Source organism: Lutjanus erythropterus, chromosome 21, assembly GCF_056507025.1.
Source record: "Lutjanus erythropterus isolate fLutEry1 chromosome 21, fLutEry1.hap2, whole genome shotgun sequence".
NCBI lineage: Eukaryota > Metazoa > Chordata > Actinopteri > Lutjaniformes > Lutjanidae > Lutjanus > Lutjanus erythropterus.
The window spans coordinates 31,345,496-31,359,176 of NC_139337.1; the positions used below are offsets into that span (position 1 = coordinate 31,345,496).

The 13,681-nt window shown below is 39.0% G+C and overlaps 2 protein-coding genes and 1 pseudogene across 2 annotated transcripts; all 3 read right to left on the minus strand.

The window, feature by feature from the left end:
* Positions 1–1,216: 1,216 nt before the first annotated feature.
* On the minus strand, positions 1,217–8,467 carry LOC146307884 (uncharacterized). The gene is made up of 7 exons (XM_084710417.1): positions 8,455–8,467; positions 8,178–8,328; positions 7,849–8,022; positions 7,385–7,558; positions 5,159–5,332; positions 3,691–3,864; positions 1,217–2,678 (listed from the first exon to the last, which is right to left on the minus strand). The coding sequence occupies exons 1-7, from the start codon at positions 8,465–8,467 to the stop codon at positions 2,468–2,470; spliced, it is 1,071 nt and encodes a 356-aa protein (XP_084566543.1). The 3' UTR covers positions 1,217–2,467.
* Positions 8,468–8,760: 293 nt separating this feature from the next.
* Positions 8,761–9,947, minus strand: LOC146307885 (NLR family CARD domain-containing protein 3-like). The gene has a single exon (XM_084747354.1). It carries the CDS (start codon positions 9,694–9,696, stop codon positions 8,761–8,763), a length of 936 nt encoding a protein of 311 aa, XP_084603480.1. The 5' UTR covers positions 9,697–9,947.
* LOC146307886 (uncharacterized) lies at positions 9,824–12,608 on the minus strand (annotated as a pseudogene).
* Positions 12,609–13,681: the final 1,073 nt, after the last annotated feature.

Genomic DNA, 13,681 nt, shown 5'->3' on the forward strand with positions numbered 1-13,681 from the left:
TTCTGCAAGAATGACACAACTTTAATAAAATGACACATTGACTGTGTCTCAGCATGTGTCCCATATTTTCTTTACAGAGTTGCTGAAAGAGTAAATCTGCTCTAAGAAACATGTCCAGATCACCGTACAGGTAAAACCAAACAGAGTGATGCATCACTGTTCACACTAGAAAATTATTTCTTCTGATTTTAATGACTTTATGAACTTTTCCTCTGCAGCCAAAGACTTTGTTCAGATTTTATCGACTTCTTTTCCTTACAAACAAATATTTATCTGTTAAAATATGAGAAACCTGCCATTGGTGGTAATGACATAAACTTTAACTTTGACCGGTTTTTATTACAAACTGTAACAATATAAGAAAACAGAACAAATATATATATGTACATGATCTTAACCACTGATGACACTGAAGATTTTTTGTTTATTTGATGTCAAAAGATATATAACAAGTCAGAAACATGTTTTGATTTAAGACAGCTCTGGATTTTCACCAAAATATGACATATTTCAGCAGCTTAAAGTGATTTTAATATATAATACAGACTTTGTGGTTCTTTGGTTCAGTTTTCTGCAATAACTCAAAAAACTCAATCAGTTGGGATGTAATAGAAAAAGATCTACTCTCTCTCTCTGTCTCTTTCTCTCCATATATACACACACACACACACACATATATATATGTATATGTATATATATATATATATATATATATATATATATATATATATATATATATATATATATATATATATATATATACATATATATATATATATATATATATGTATATATATGTATATATATATATATATATACATATATATACATATATATATACATATATATATGCTGCTGCTGCTGAGCCTCTCTGGATCATCTGGAGCCAGTATTTCAAAACTTTTGATCCACAATTATTTTAATTTTAATTATTTTAATCCAGAATTATCCAGATTTTTAATCCCCTTTTCTTGTTGCTCTGGAAGAAACTGATCTTGTAGGTTTTGCTGTGGATTTTCAGATAGAAGCATTCTGATCCAGATATCACAGGATCAGGATTACAGAATCTAGTTTTGCAGTCTTTGCAGGTGTCCATCTGTAACATTTCATTAACACAGACATGTTAAAATGTTGGGAGGTGCATTATTATTAATTAAATGTCTCACTGGATAAAAAAAGAAAAAGAAAAACAAGACGACAAAACTTTTTTGTCAGCATACTACTGTTTTTATTAACTGAAAGGCCATCAGTAAAATAACGGTAGTGTGTCTCTCACTGACCATCCAACTAGTCCAGCTGGTTGCAGAACCACAAGCGGTTGGTCAGAGTCATCTACTTCAGGCTTCCATCGAGGTGAGGAAACTTGCATCCTTCAAGCACAGTGTAAGTATTCTGTTGCACTTTCAGTGGGAGAAATGTGAAATTTTTGTCTTTGCACCAATTCATCTTACACAAGGAGAAGGTTTTAAAGGTTTTAAAGCTTCAGCTTGTTCTCCACAGGAATCCATGCTTTGACCAGGGGAGAGCACTTCATTGCAATCCACTGACACATGTGCAAATGGCCACATTTCCAGTATTGATGATGTTGATGAACCATCCCAGACCTACAGATCATCATTAAATCTTAGTATTCCTAACTGCTTAACTATTAGAAACATAATTTTCAATACCACTGTTAGACGGACAGAAAGTTAAACAACTCTTAGACTGATTCTATAATATATAAGATACGTTTTTACACAAAATCGGAAATTCAATGCTGAGATCACATTCTCCATGGTCATAGATGACAGTGTGGTTACATGATAATAAATATGTTTAAATTTAGAAATTAATCACTCACCCATCTTACATTGTCCAGACATCAGATTTGTACTGTTCTTTAAGAAATTGTTGGCTGGATTACTGACTGATAACTCATTTACATTACTTTAGACTCAGGTTGAAAGAAGGGATGTCAAGGATCTGACAGACATCTCATCTCAGTCACATGACAGTGACAGAAGGGTAACAGTGTCTGTGATTACATTTGATTCATTCTCTTGTGTGTATTGATACGATGTACTTTCAGTCACAGTCAAGTCTCTGTCCCAGGGAAAGATAATCCTGTGATTGTCTGGTATAGTCAGACCTTTTCCTGATGTTTGTCACCATGTCGATCAAAGACAGAGTTGCTGAATGATTCCAGTCCTGTGGTTAATCTTGTTACCATGACAAAACATTTAACTTTTCCTGGTGCAGATCAGTCCACATGCAATGTCTCAAAAATATTGAATTGATACTTTTACAATTGAGAAGGAGCAGTTTATACATCTGGAGGAGTCTTGGAGGTTTATTTAAATCCCGTCATAATTCCAGAAGGTTGCAAACAGGTCTCCCCATTGGACAAGTTCTGTCCGTCAAAATCACTCACCTCAGTGTCTGCTGGTTGTACAGTAGATTTCAAAACAAACAGGAGTCGTTCTCTCTACTCCAGCATGGACTGACTCGAACCTTCTACTGACCTCACAGTCTCCAGTCTATAGTGTGGACTCTCCACAAGATCAGACAGCAGCTTCACTCCTGAATCCTGCAGCTTGTTGTAGCTCAGGTGCAGCTCTTTCAGATGGGAGGGGTTGGACTTCAGAGCCGAGGCCAGAGAAGAACAGCTGATCTCTGACAAACTGCAGCCACTCAATCTGAGTAAAGAATAAAAGATGTAGACAAAAATCCATTTATAATTGAACAAATCACAAAATACCTCGGTATTTGATTCAATTTGATTTAGTTAAATAAAAACATAACTGAAAAGGATTTGCAAAAACTATTTGGCTTGTATTCAACTGAAACAGTACGAAGACAAGATTTTATGTTCAAACAAATAAACTTTATAGTTTTTGTAAATATACCATCATTCTTAATTTGATGTCTGCAACATGTTCCGAAGAAGTTGGGACAGGAGCAACAAAAGACTGTGAAAGTCAAAAGGCTCAGTCATTCACAACCATAGATGGTGTGAGGTTCATCCATTTGTGAAAAACTGTGTGGGCAAATAATCCAACAGTTCAAGAAAACAAACTGCAGGCATTTAGGGTTTTCATCATCCACAATCCATAATATTAAAAGATTCAGGGAATCCAGAGAAAGCTCTGCATGTAAGGGACAAAGGGGCTGAAAACCAACACTGAATGTCTGCGACCTTTGACCCCCCAGGCAGCACAGCATTAAAAACCCGCATCATTGTATAAAGGATACTACATGGACTCAGGAACACTTTGGAAAACCGCTGTCAGTAAACACAGTTTGTCTCTGCATCTACAAATGCAAGTTAAGACTCTACCAGGCAAAGAGAAAGACGTATATCAACAACATCTGAGATGGACTGAGGTGAAGGTCTGAGATGAAGTCATACATTAAGTGAGAATAAGAAAGAATTTCATTTTCACACTTCAGCAATTAGTGTCCTCAGTTGCCAAATGTTGACTGAATATTGTGTGATGTATCACAGCAGCAAATATGATCCTGTCTGTTTGGAGTTTGTTGCAGGCATCAAATTCGGGAAGTGTGTATATTTACAAAAAACAATTAAGTTTTTCACTTGAATATAAGTTGAAAAGGATTTGCATTTTGTTTTCATTTATGTTTTACACAACGTTCCAACTTTTTTGGAACCAGGGTTGCACAATCGTAACAAAAGGTCACTGAACTGACCTCAGAATCTCCAGTCTGCAGTGTGGACTCTCCAGAAAACCACACAGCTGCTTCACTCCTGAATCCTGCAGCTTGTTGTTAGTCATCTCCAACACTCTCAGATGGGAGGGGTTGGACTTCAGAGCTGAGGCCAGAGAAGCACAGCTGGTCTCTGACAAACTGCAGTAACTCAATCTAAATAAAGAATAAATTATGTAACTTTAGAAGATAATGTTCTTGTGTGAACACAACAAGATACAAGCCCAAAACAGTAAAATACAAAAAGTGAAACAGAATTAATGGCAACACATTGCTTCTTCTATTAAACTCTGTCAGCTCCACCAGTGGCTCCATCTATACAAACTCATGTTGTGCAGCCAAACGCACACAAAAACTCACAGAAACTTATTCAGGATTTGACTCAACATCCAAGTGCGATAAAAAGATTAGGCTAACACTGAGATAACGTCATGTGGTCATAAGTCTGCTGATCACCTGTTAAGTAGGACTACCCAGGTTGAGTTGAGTTTCTAGTAGCTTTTGTCATTTACTGTGGACATGATTTGTTTTGTCTATCCTGCTAGAAGGCAAGAACATACTGCTCTTTGGCCTTGACTAACAAACTGAACCCTGCTTACTGAATAATGATTTTTTTTTTTTTTTTTTTTTTATCAATACCATAAATCATTTTCCAGCAAGCCACTCACTAAATTTCGCAATGACACACTAATCTGAACTGGTCTGTTTTAGACAATGAATTACTGGTCATGCTTGTTGGAGGGTCCCACGCTGCGAAGCAAGTTAAGATGGCCCGACACTGCAGAAGCTTTAAAATCCAGACAGATTTGAAAACTTCTGTAAATGATCTTATGCGATTTCATGAGGAAGTAGGTGTAAACAATGGAGACAGATGTAGTAAAACAGCTCACTGTAATAATGCTTTGCGGAGAGAAAAAATAAAAGCAGAGGGAGGACCAAACCTGGATGAGAAAATGTTTGAGGAGAAAATACAGCATTCATCTATTCTTCAGTGAGAAATGGAGGTCAGATTTTAACAACAAACCCAAAGCTGGGCACAGCAGCCTCCCTTAGCTCGAGTTCTATAAACTGTGTTGGTCTATATAAAGATTTTCCCATTCTGAAGATATGTTAACTGTTTGCATCTCTGTTTGGAACAAACTGATTTGCTCTTTTCAAAACTTCTTCCCCTTGCAAAGATTCTGTTCAATTCAAGACTGACTGATCCAAAACATGGAAGAGGAGATAATTAAACACAAAAGAAATGACAGAATCATAAAAATGATCACCCTTGATGGGAAAAATGTTTCCAGCCCCTAAACTAAACAACTGAAGACAGAAACAGACTTGACTTAACATGAAGATCCTCAGTGTGGATCAGTATAATATCAGTATAATGTCTGCAGCTTAATGTCACAACAAGTTTCATGTTATAATTAATCTCAGCACAGAGAAAATCATGGTGTCTGACCTCAGAGTCTCCAGTCTACAGTGTGGACTCTCCAGAAAATCACACAGCAGCTTCACTCCTGAATTATACAGTTTGTTATAGCCCAGCTGCAGCTCTCTCAGATGGGAGGGGTTGGACTTCAGAGCTGAGGCCAGAGAAGCACAGCTGATCTCTGACAAGCTGCAGTCCCACAATCTGATTAAAAAATAAATAATGTAGATGAAAATCCATTTATAATCAAGTAAGATCTGTTCAGGTTTTAAATGTGCAGCTCAACATCACTATATCCTTATCAATGAGCTTTTCCATGCAATGTGATACCAAAATGAATAATGGGAAGTATACAATTTTGCAAATGAAAGTTATGTATAAAGATAAATCAGGTTCAATTGTAAATTAAATATGTCAAATCTACAACAGTAAGAGTAACAGAGTCAGTGAACTGACCTCAGAGTCTCCAGTCTACAGTGTGGACTCTCCAGAAAACCACAGAGTAGCTTCACTCCTGAATCCTGCAGCTTGTCGTTTCTATTCAGCTGCAGCTGTTTCAGATGGGAGGGGTTGGACTTCAGAGCTGAGGCCAGAGAAGCACAGCTGATCTCTGACAAACTGCATTCACTCAGTCTAAATAAAGGATAAGTCATGGACATAAAAATCATTTTATAATCCAGTCCGATGTGTTAAAGTTTTAAATTTGTAGCTCAACATTAGTGTGCCCAATATAAATGATCAAACATTATTTGTTAAAACACATTGAAAGCGCAACCCTGATTCCACAAAAGATGAGATGCTGTGTAAAATATAAATGAAAAAGGAATGCTTTGATTTGCGAATCTTTTTTGACCTACACCCCATTTACACCTGGTATTAAAATATGTTCTGTATCTGGATACGTTATTCACGTTGTTGAACAGACTGCACCTGCCTAAGATCCAAACACAATGCAAGCCAGACCACCTCCACTTTTGCTCAGGCAGATCTGATCACATATCAGTCATGTAGTATTTGCAAAGACAAGATATCGCCTTATCAAACTGATAAACTTTTACATATTTTTTATAAATATGTAGTTATTCTAAATTTTATACCTGCAACACACAAAATACAGGTGCAACCAAGGATAAGGTTTGTGTGGGCAAATAATTCAACAGTTGTGTTTCAAAACCACAAAAAGGTGATATAACACAGTGGGAAATCAGCTCCTGTCCCAACTTTTTTGTAACACATTTCAGGCATCAAATCAAAGTTTATCAGTTTGAACATTAAATATATTATCTTTGTACTGTATTCAATTGAATATAGGTTAAAAAGAATTAGCAAATCATTCCATTCTGTTTTTTTTATTTACATTTATTTAATTACATTGTCCAATACTTCAGCAAATATTTTTTTTATCAATTTCAAACAAACTCTAATACAGAGGACTTTCTGAAAACAGATTAGACCATTTATCAAAAGTTATAAACAGTGAACTGACCTCAGAGCCTCTAGTGTACAGTGCAGACTCTCCAGAAAATCACATAGCAGCTTCACTCCTGAATCTTGCAGTTGGTTTCCTCTCAGCTGCAGCTCTCTCAGATGGGAGGGGTTGGACTTAAGAGCTGAGGCCAGAGAAGCACAGCTGATCTCTGATAAACTGCACCCACTCAATCTGAAAGAAAAATAAATAATGTAACTTTAGGAAACAATGTTCCCATTTGAAATCATTCAGTCTTTAATAATGCATTCAGAGTCAAAGAAAATTTAGAATATACAAATTCAATATATGGAAACTCAGGTGTTTGGGGACTCTGTCCAATAAAAAGAAAAAAGCCATTCACATGGCAATCAGGGGAACAAACACACTGCACCATGTCCACACAAATTTTCCTGGCAGCTACAAAGCCATCTTGCGCAGAGTGGCACACAGAAAACAACCTGCAGCTCAATATCAGCAAAACCAAGGAGCTGATTGTTGATTTTTTCATTTTACTTATTTATTTATTTCTTTATTTTCCTGGTAAAGAAAGCTCAGTATTGTATTTAAAAATAATAAAGTTACATTTAAGATAAAAATCAAGTCTCTGGGAGTTTCAGAGTGGATTATCCAGTTTTTCTTGTTATATGAAGGTTTAATCTGCAGCTCAACATTGCTCTGCCACAGTCAATGGACTAAACCACAGAAGAAGAATACACTTTAGCATTAAGGTACTCAGTGTGGATCAGTATTATATATTAATCTCACAGAAAAAAAAAAAGATGTCTGACCTAAGAGTTTTTAGTCTACAGTGTGGATCCTCCAGAAAATCACACAGCAGCTTCACTCCTGAATCCTGCAGGTCATTTCCACTCAGGTCCAGATCTCTCAGATGGGAGGGGTTGGACTTCAGAGCCGAAGCCAGAGAAGCACAGCTTCTCTCTGACAAACTGCAGTGACTCAATCTGATTAAAGAATAAATTGTGTAGAAATCACATCCAAATGTTGGCATCATACATTTTTGACCATCAGGCCTTGCATTTCATCATTTTAGAGGCCACCTGGCCACATGCAAGGGCAGCAAGGTAATCACATAAAACAATTATTTAAGTCTGTGGAATTTTCTCCATGGACAAAAAGGACTCTTCACCCCTTTTTATTGAAATAATGTATGGACACTGAAGGCATACCAAAACTCATGGACTACTAATATGAGATAAACAAGATCTGCAATAGTAACAGTAAGTGAACCAACCCCAGAGTCTCCAGTCCACAGTGTGGACTCTCAAGTCCAGGCACCAGCAGCTTCACCCCTGAATCCTGCAGCTTGTTGTCACTCAGCACCAACTTTCTCAGATGGGAGGGGTTGGACTTCAGAACAGAGACCAGAGAAGCACAGCTGATCTCTGACAAACCGCAGTGACTCAGTCTGAAAAAAGAATAAATTGTTAAAATAAAAATCTGTTGATAAGCCATTCATAAGATATGTGCTTAGGCATATCCCAAAACCTCTCAAAACCTCTCACAGTGATTTAATTGATTTTAGGAAAAAGAACCTACATAAGCTACAGTCATTGAACTGACCTCAGAGTCTCCAGTCCACAGTTTGGACTCTCCAGTCCAGATGACAGCAGCTTCACTCCTGAATCCTGCAGCTTGTTGTTATTCAGCTCCAGATCTCTCAGATGGGACGGGTTGGACTTCAGAGCTGAGGCCACGACTTCACAGTGAGTGTCTGAGAGTCCACAGCCAGAAAGTCTGTGATGGCAGATATTACAAAATATGTTTTTGTGAAGGAGGTCAAATATTTACTTTTTGCTTTTGATGACAAAACAGTAAGATATATTTTAATATAATTAACATCTGCTCTTCATATCAGTGTTTCGACTAATTCTCTCAATGCGTTTGAAATGAAAAAATATCTCTTCACCGTCTCTCCTAATAGCAATGTTTTAATGATTGTTTTGCTCAAATCTTGCAGATGAAGGCACAAAAAATATTTTTAGACTTAGGCATTTAAGTCCAGTCTGATCTAATTCCATGCTGGTGTCCACAAAGTCAGCAGGAGGCCATCTTGGCCAGAAAGCAACTTTACTCAGTGAACAATTGTTCACATTTGGGAAAGATGGCCTCTTTTTGCTAAATTTGATGTTGATGACACCTGGACTTACTCAGCCTTTCTGCAGTTCCTCACAGCTGGAATCAGTCTCAGTCGTCCCTGGTCTGATGTGTTGTACTTCTTCAAGTCCAACTCATCCAGAACCTGCTCTGACATCTGCAGCATGTAGGACAGAGCTGAGCAGTGGATCTCAGACAGTTTCTTCTTTGATTTGTTCTCTGACTTCAGGAACTCTTGGATCTCCTGATGTACTGAGCGGTCGTTCATCTCCATCAGACAGTGGAAGATGTTGATGCTTCTGTCAGGAGAGATTTCATCACTGTTCATCTCCTTCAGGTTGTTGATGACTCTCTGGATGATTTCTGGACTGTTGTCTGTCCGACCCAGCAGGCCTCCTAAGAGTCTCTGGTTGGACTCCAGAGAGAGGCCATGAAGGAAGCGGACAAACAGGTCCAGGTGTCCATTCTTACTTTCAAGAGATTTCTCCATGGCTCTCCTCAAGAAGAAATCCCCCAAGAAGTCCTCCAGTACCTGTGTGTTCCTGTTGGTGTAACAGTGGAACATGTAGACTGCAGCCAGAAACTCCTGAACGCTCAGATGAACAAAGCAGTAGACTGTTTTCTGGAAGATCACACTCTCTCTTTTGAAGATCTCTGTACAAACTCCTGAGTACACCGAGGCCTCTGTGACATCCAGACCACATCGCTCCAGGTCTTCTTGGTAGAACATGATGTTTCCTTCCTCCAGATGTTCAAACGCCAGCCTCCCCAGCTTCAGAAGAACTTCCCTGTCAGCCTCCATCAGCTCCTGTGGACTCGTCTCATGTCCCTCATGGTACTTGTTCTTCTTCCTCTTTGTCTGAACCAGCAGGAAGTGTGAGTACAGGTCAGTCAGGGTCTTGGGCAGCTCTCCTCTCTGCTCTGTAGTCAACATGTCCTCCAGAACTGTAGCAGTGATCCAGCAGAAGACTGGGATCAGACACATGATGTGGAGGCTCCTGGATGTCTTGATGTGTGAGATGATTCTGCTGGACAGATCTTCATCACTGGACCTCCTCCTGAAGTACTCCTCCTTCTGGTCATCAGTGAAGCCTCGTACTTCTGTTACCCTGTCAACACATGAAGGAGGGATCTGATTGGCCGCTGCAGGTCTGGAAGTTATCCAGATGAGAGCTGAGGGAAGCAGATTCCCCTTGATGAGGTTTGTCAGCAGCACGTTGACTGATGACTTCTGTGTGACATCAGACACAACCTGACTGTTGTTGAAATCCAGTGAAAGTCTGCTTTCATCCAGGCCGTCAAAGATGAACACAAGTTTACAGACAGCCAGCTTCTCTGCTGTGACCTTCTGTAATGTTGGATGGAAAACATGGAGCAGACTGAGAAGACTGTACTGATCATCTTTGATCAAGTTCAGCTCCCTGAACGAAAGCAGAATCAGCAGACTGACATCTTGGTTTTCCAAACCCTCTGCCCAGTCCAGAGTGAACTTCTGCACTGAGAAGGTTTTTCCAACTCCAGCGACGCCGTTGGTCAGAACGACTCTGATGTGTCTCTGTTGGTCAGGTAAGACTTTAAAGATGTCCTGGCATCTGATTGGAGTCTCATGGAGGGTCTTCTTCTTGGACGTTGTCTCCAGCTGTCTCACCTCATGTTGGGTATTAACCTCTTCACTCTGTCCCTCTGTGATGTAGAGCTCAGTGTAGATCCTGTTGAGGAGGGTTCCACTTCCTGTTCCATCAGTTCCTTCAGTCACACGTTCACATCTCCTCCTCAGACTGATCTTATGTCCATTTAACAATTTCTGCAGACTACTATCTGTGGAAAGAAAAGAAAAAATGTGAGAATCTGCTGATCAATTTTGCGACCAACACCAATACAATATAAAAAACAACAATAAAACAACTGTACAGTCTTACTTTGTTCAGTGCCCATCTGATTGGATGTCTGCAGTCCAAGTTTTGTTCTTGATCTTTTTCTACACTGGGGACAGGAGGAGTCTCCTGATGAACCAGACTGGTCCCAGTATGAGGTGAAACACTGTGTGCAGAACCAGTGTCCACAGCTGGTAGAGACTGGATCTCTCAGGATGTCCTGACACAAAACACAGCAGGGCGGCTGCTCCTCCACAGAAAAATGACTCCTCTTCTTCTCTCTATGGAGATGAAGGCACAGACATCACATTAGCATTACCCAATCCACAGCTCACAACTTGCATGCAACACTTTCTTTACATAATGTGTAGGGTTCTTCTATGTACATCCTAGTGTTTTTTAATTCACTTCAGAATCAAATTTATATGTCATTGTCAGAATATGAGACCACGTTTTGGATTAATGGAAGAATTCATTCATTCATTCCCAGTAACACGACCCAGTCAGAATTCTTTCATAGAGGTCAAATCACAAACCTCTACCTTGTAATTGAATCAAAGTTTATTACCATGTTGACAGCAATATTTATTAGGTGTCGTAATTTCTTGGTACCTCATCATTCAGTTCTGATTCAGAGGGTTATGATGCATCATTTGTGCATTGTGATACATTTCAGTGAATCAAAATTTTAAGCTTTTAAGCCAGAGGGTGCATAGACAGATAGATACATAGATACATAGATAAATTAAGGGTACACATGATGGACATGTTCCATTTCAGGGTGGGAACCTTTTAGTCTGATTTGATTCAGAATCTATTCTTGACTCAGTGAATAGGAAAAGGGGGCACAATTTTCAGTCTCTGCTCCAGTTCTCCCAAAAAGCCAATAAGAAACATACTGTAACTGGCAGTTAAATGGTCCCCAGCCTTCTTATTTTAATGACTTCGTTTCAAATTATTTTGAGATACTAACTCAATGTTTTGAAATGCTAAGTTGTTGTTTTGGGAAAGTTTCTCACTATACTAACTTACAATATCTTTTCTTCATCATATTGATACAGAAATTGGCTTTAATGTAGCCACAGACATTTCATAGAGATGAGGAGTGTACAGTGAAAACCTATCTGTTTCAAACTGTTCATAGACTCCAGCCGGCAGTGTAGTTCAGACACTTCGCTGATAAACTTGCTCTCTCTCCCTCACTGGTCCTGAGCTTTCTCTCTGTGTCTCCCTCTGCTGTGAGACGTACACATGATGCATCGATGAGGCTGTTTGTTCCCTACACACAGTTTGTAATGTACATTTACACAGTGGCAGCGCTGTCCAGAAAAAAAAAGTTTTATAAAGAAAAAATAAATAAAAAGGAAACATAAGTTCATGAAGCTCCTCTGGTGGGTGACAAGATTATCTCTGTAAACAGATAAAAAGTGATATAACAGGAAAAATGAAAACTAACAGACTGCTGCTCTTTTGTCTTTTGATTTTACAGCTGCTTTTCTCAGAAGTTACGTCTCACACTCAGTTTCATCTGCAGCAGTGATGAATTAGAAGGATGTTTGTATAAATTTGTTCTTCACACGCTTTGTCCGTTTAACAGAAAAATCTGAATTTGAATCTCCAGGTCAGCTTACGGTAGAAACTGTCTCCCATGATTCTTTACGTCTGAGGGTCCAGGATCACTGCTGAAGTGTAAAGGAGGCTCTCTGGACTGGTCACTGTTCAAAGACAGACAGCTGGACACTGGAGACTCTGCTCTCTGCCTGTGGAAATGGCACATTATATACATATCATTACTTGTAAAGAGCAGAGGTAATTGACTAAAAATATAGAAAAATAAAAGAACAGGGCTGTAGTGTAAGTTATCAGGTCAGTTTACAGTAGAAACAGCTTCTTACTTTGTATCTGAGCGTCCAGGTTCATTACTGAAGAGCAGAGGAGGCTCTCTGGACTGGTCACTCTTCAAAGACAGACAGCTGGACACTGGAGACTCTGTTCTGTCCTTGTCTTCATCCAAATCACTCATCTTCCTTAAGTACAAGTGTGTATTTGATCTAAATATTAGATCAAACATGAGTGAAATTGAATTGAAAACAAAGGCAGAATTGTACTTTTTTTTTTCTCTCAACAGGAGCCTACTTGAGGTGTCCAGCTAATGTCTGAAGAAAAACACACTACTTCTAAGATGACACATTATTAACTGGTGGTTATATCACACTTACCATATCAGTGTTTCATTTTTAAAAAGAATTTGAAAATGTAAATGACAGTTGTGAGACTATAAAACCAATGATCTGTTTATCTTTATAAATCATAACTTCACCCATGTCGCCATCAGTGCTGTCACAAAAAAACGAAGAAAAAAAACTAATTGAAACTATATTCAACTATTAACACTCACCCCGCCTCAGATGTCCCTCTGCCCCGTCCTGTTTAAACTGGACATTTAGTCCAGTCCCCCAGGAGACTAAAGTAGACACCTTGACAGTGAAATAATGACAATAATGTCAAACTCGAAGTAATTTCCAGTAAAGGGAGAACACAGGGGCACCTGAGCAGGTGATTCAGGTAAATGTTCAACACAGAAAAAATCAGCATGACTGGCATTGTTCTGTCAGTCAGGTCAGAGTCCATTTCAAATCGACACAGCAGAAGGAGAGTAACAGGCTGAGTTTCTGGGTGTTATCAGCACCACAGATGTGGGTTAATGAGGCCCCTACTGCGCGTCCTGATTCATCCAGTGGGCTGTTATCATCTATCAGTGGGGTCAGTCACTGCAGGGAGTCCAAAGTCCAGTCCACTTCAGACTGGGAGGATGCGCGATCAGCAGCAACAGTCCTCAAGCCCCAGAGTGCAGTGTATTGACAGCTGCATCATGATTTTTTTTTTAACCCACAAACAATCATTAAATGATTTTCAAATGCAAATGGTTCCCTTTTTTAAGAATTAGAATCCAAGAATTAGGGCTTTAAAGACAGAATTTTGTTAATGTTCAGTACAAAGACCCTGTTCAGAGCTGGTATTAACATGCGTCCTGAGTGGTTCAGTCATAAGTGGACACCTCCAGATACAGGTCTGTTCGCACTGAGGATGCATTTG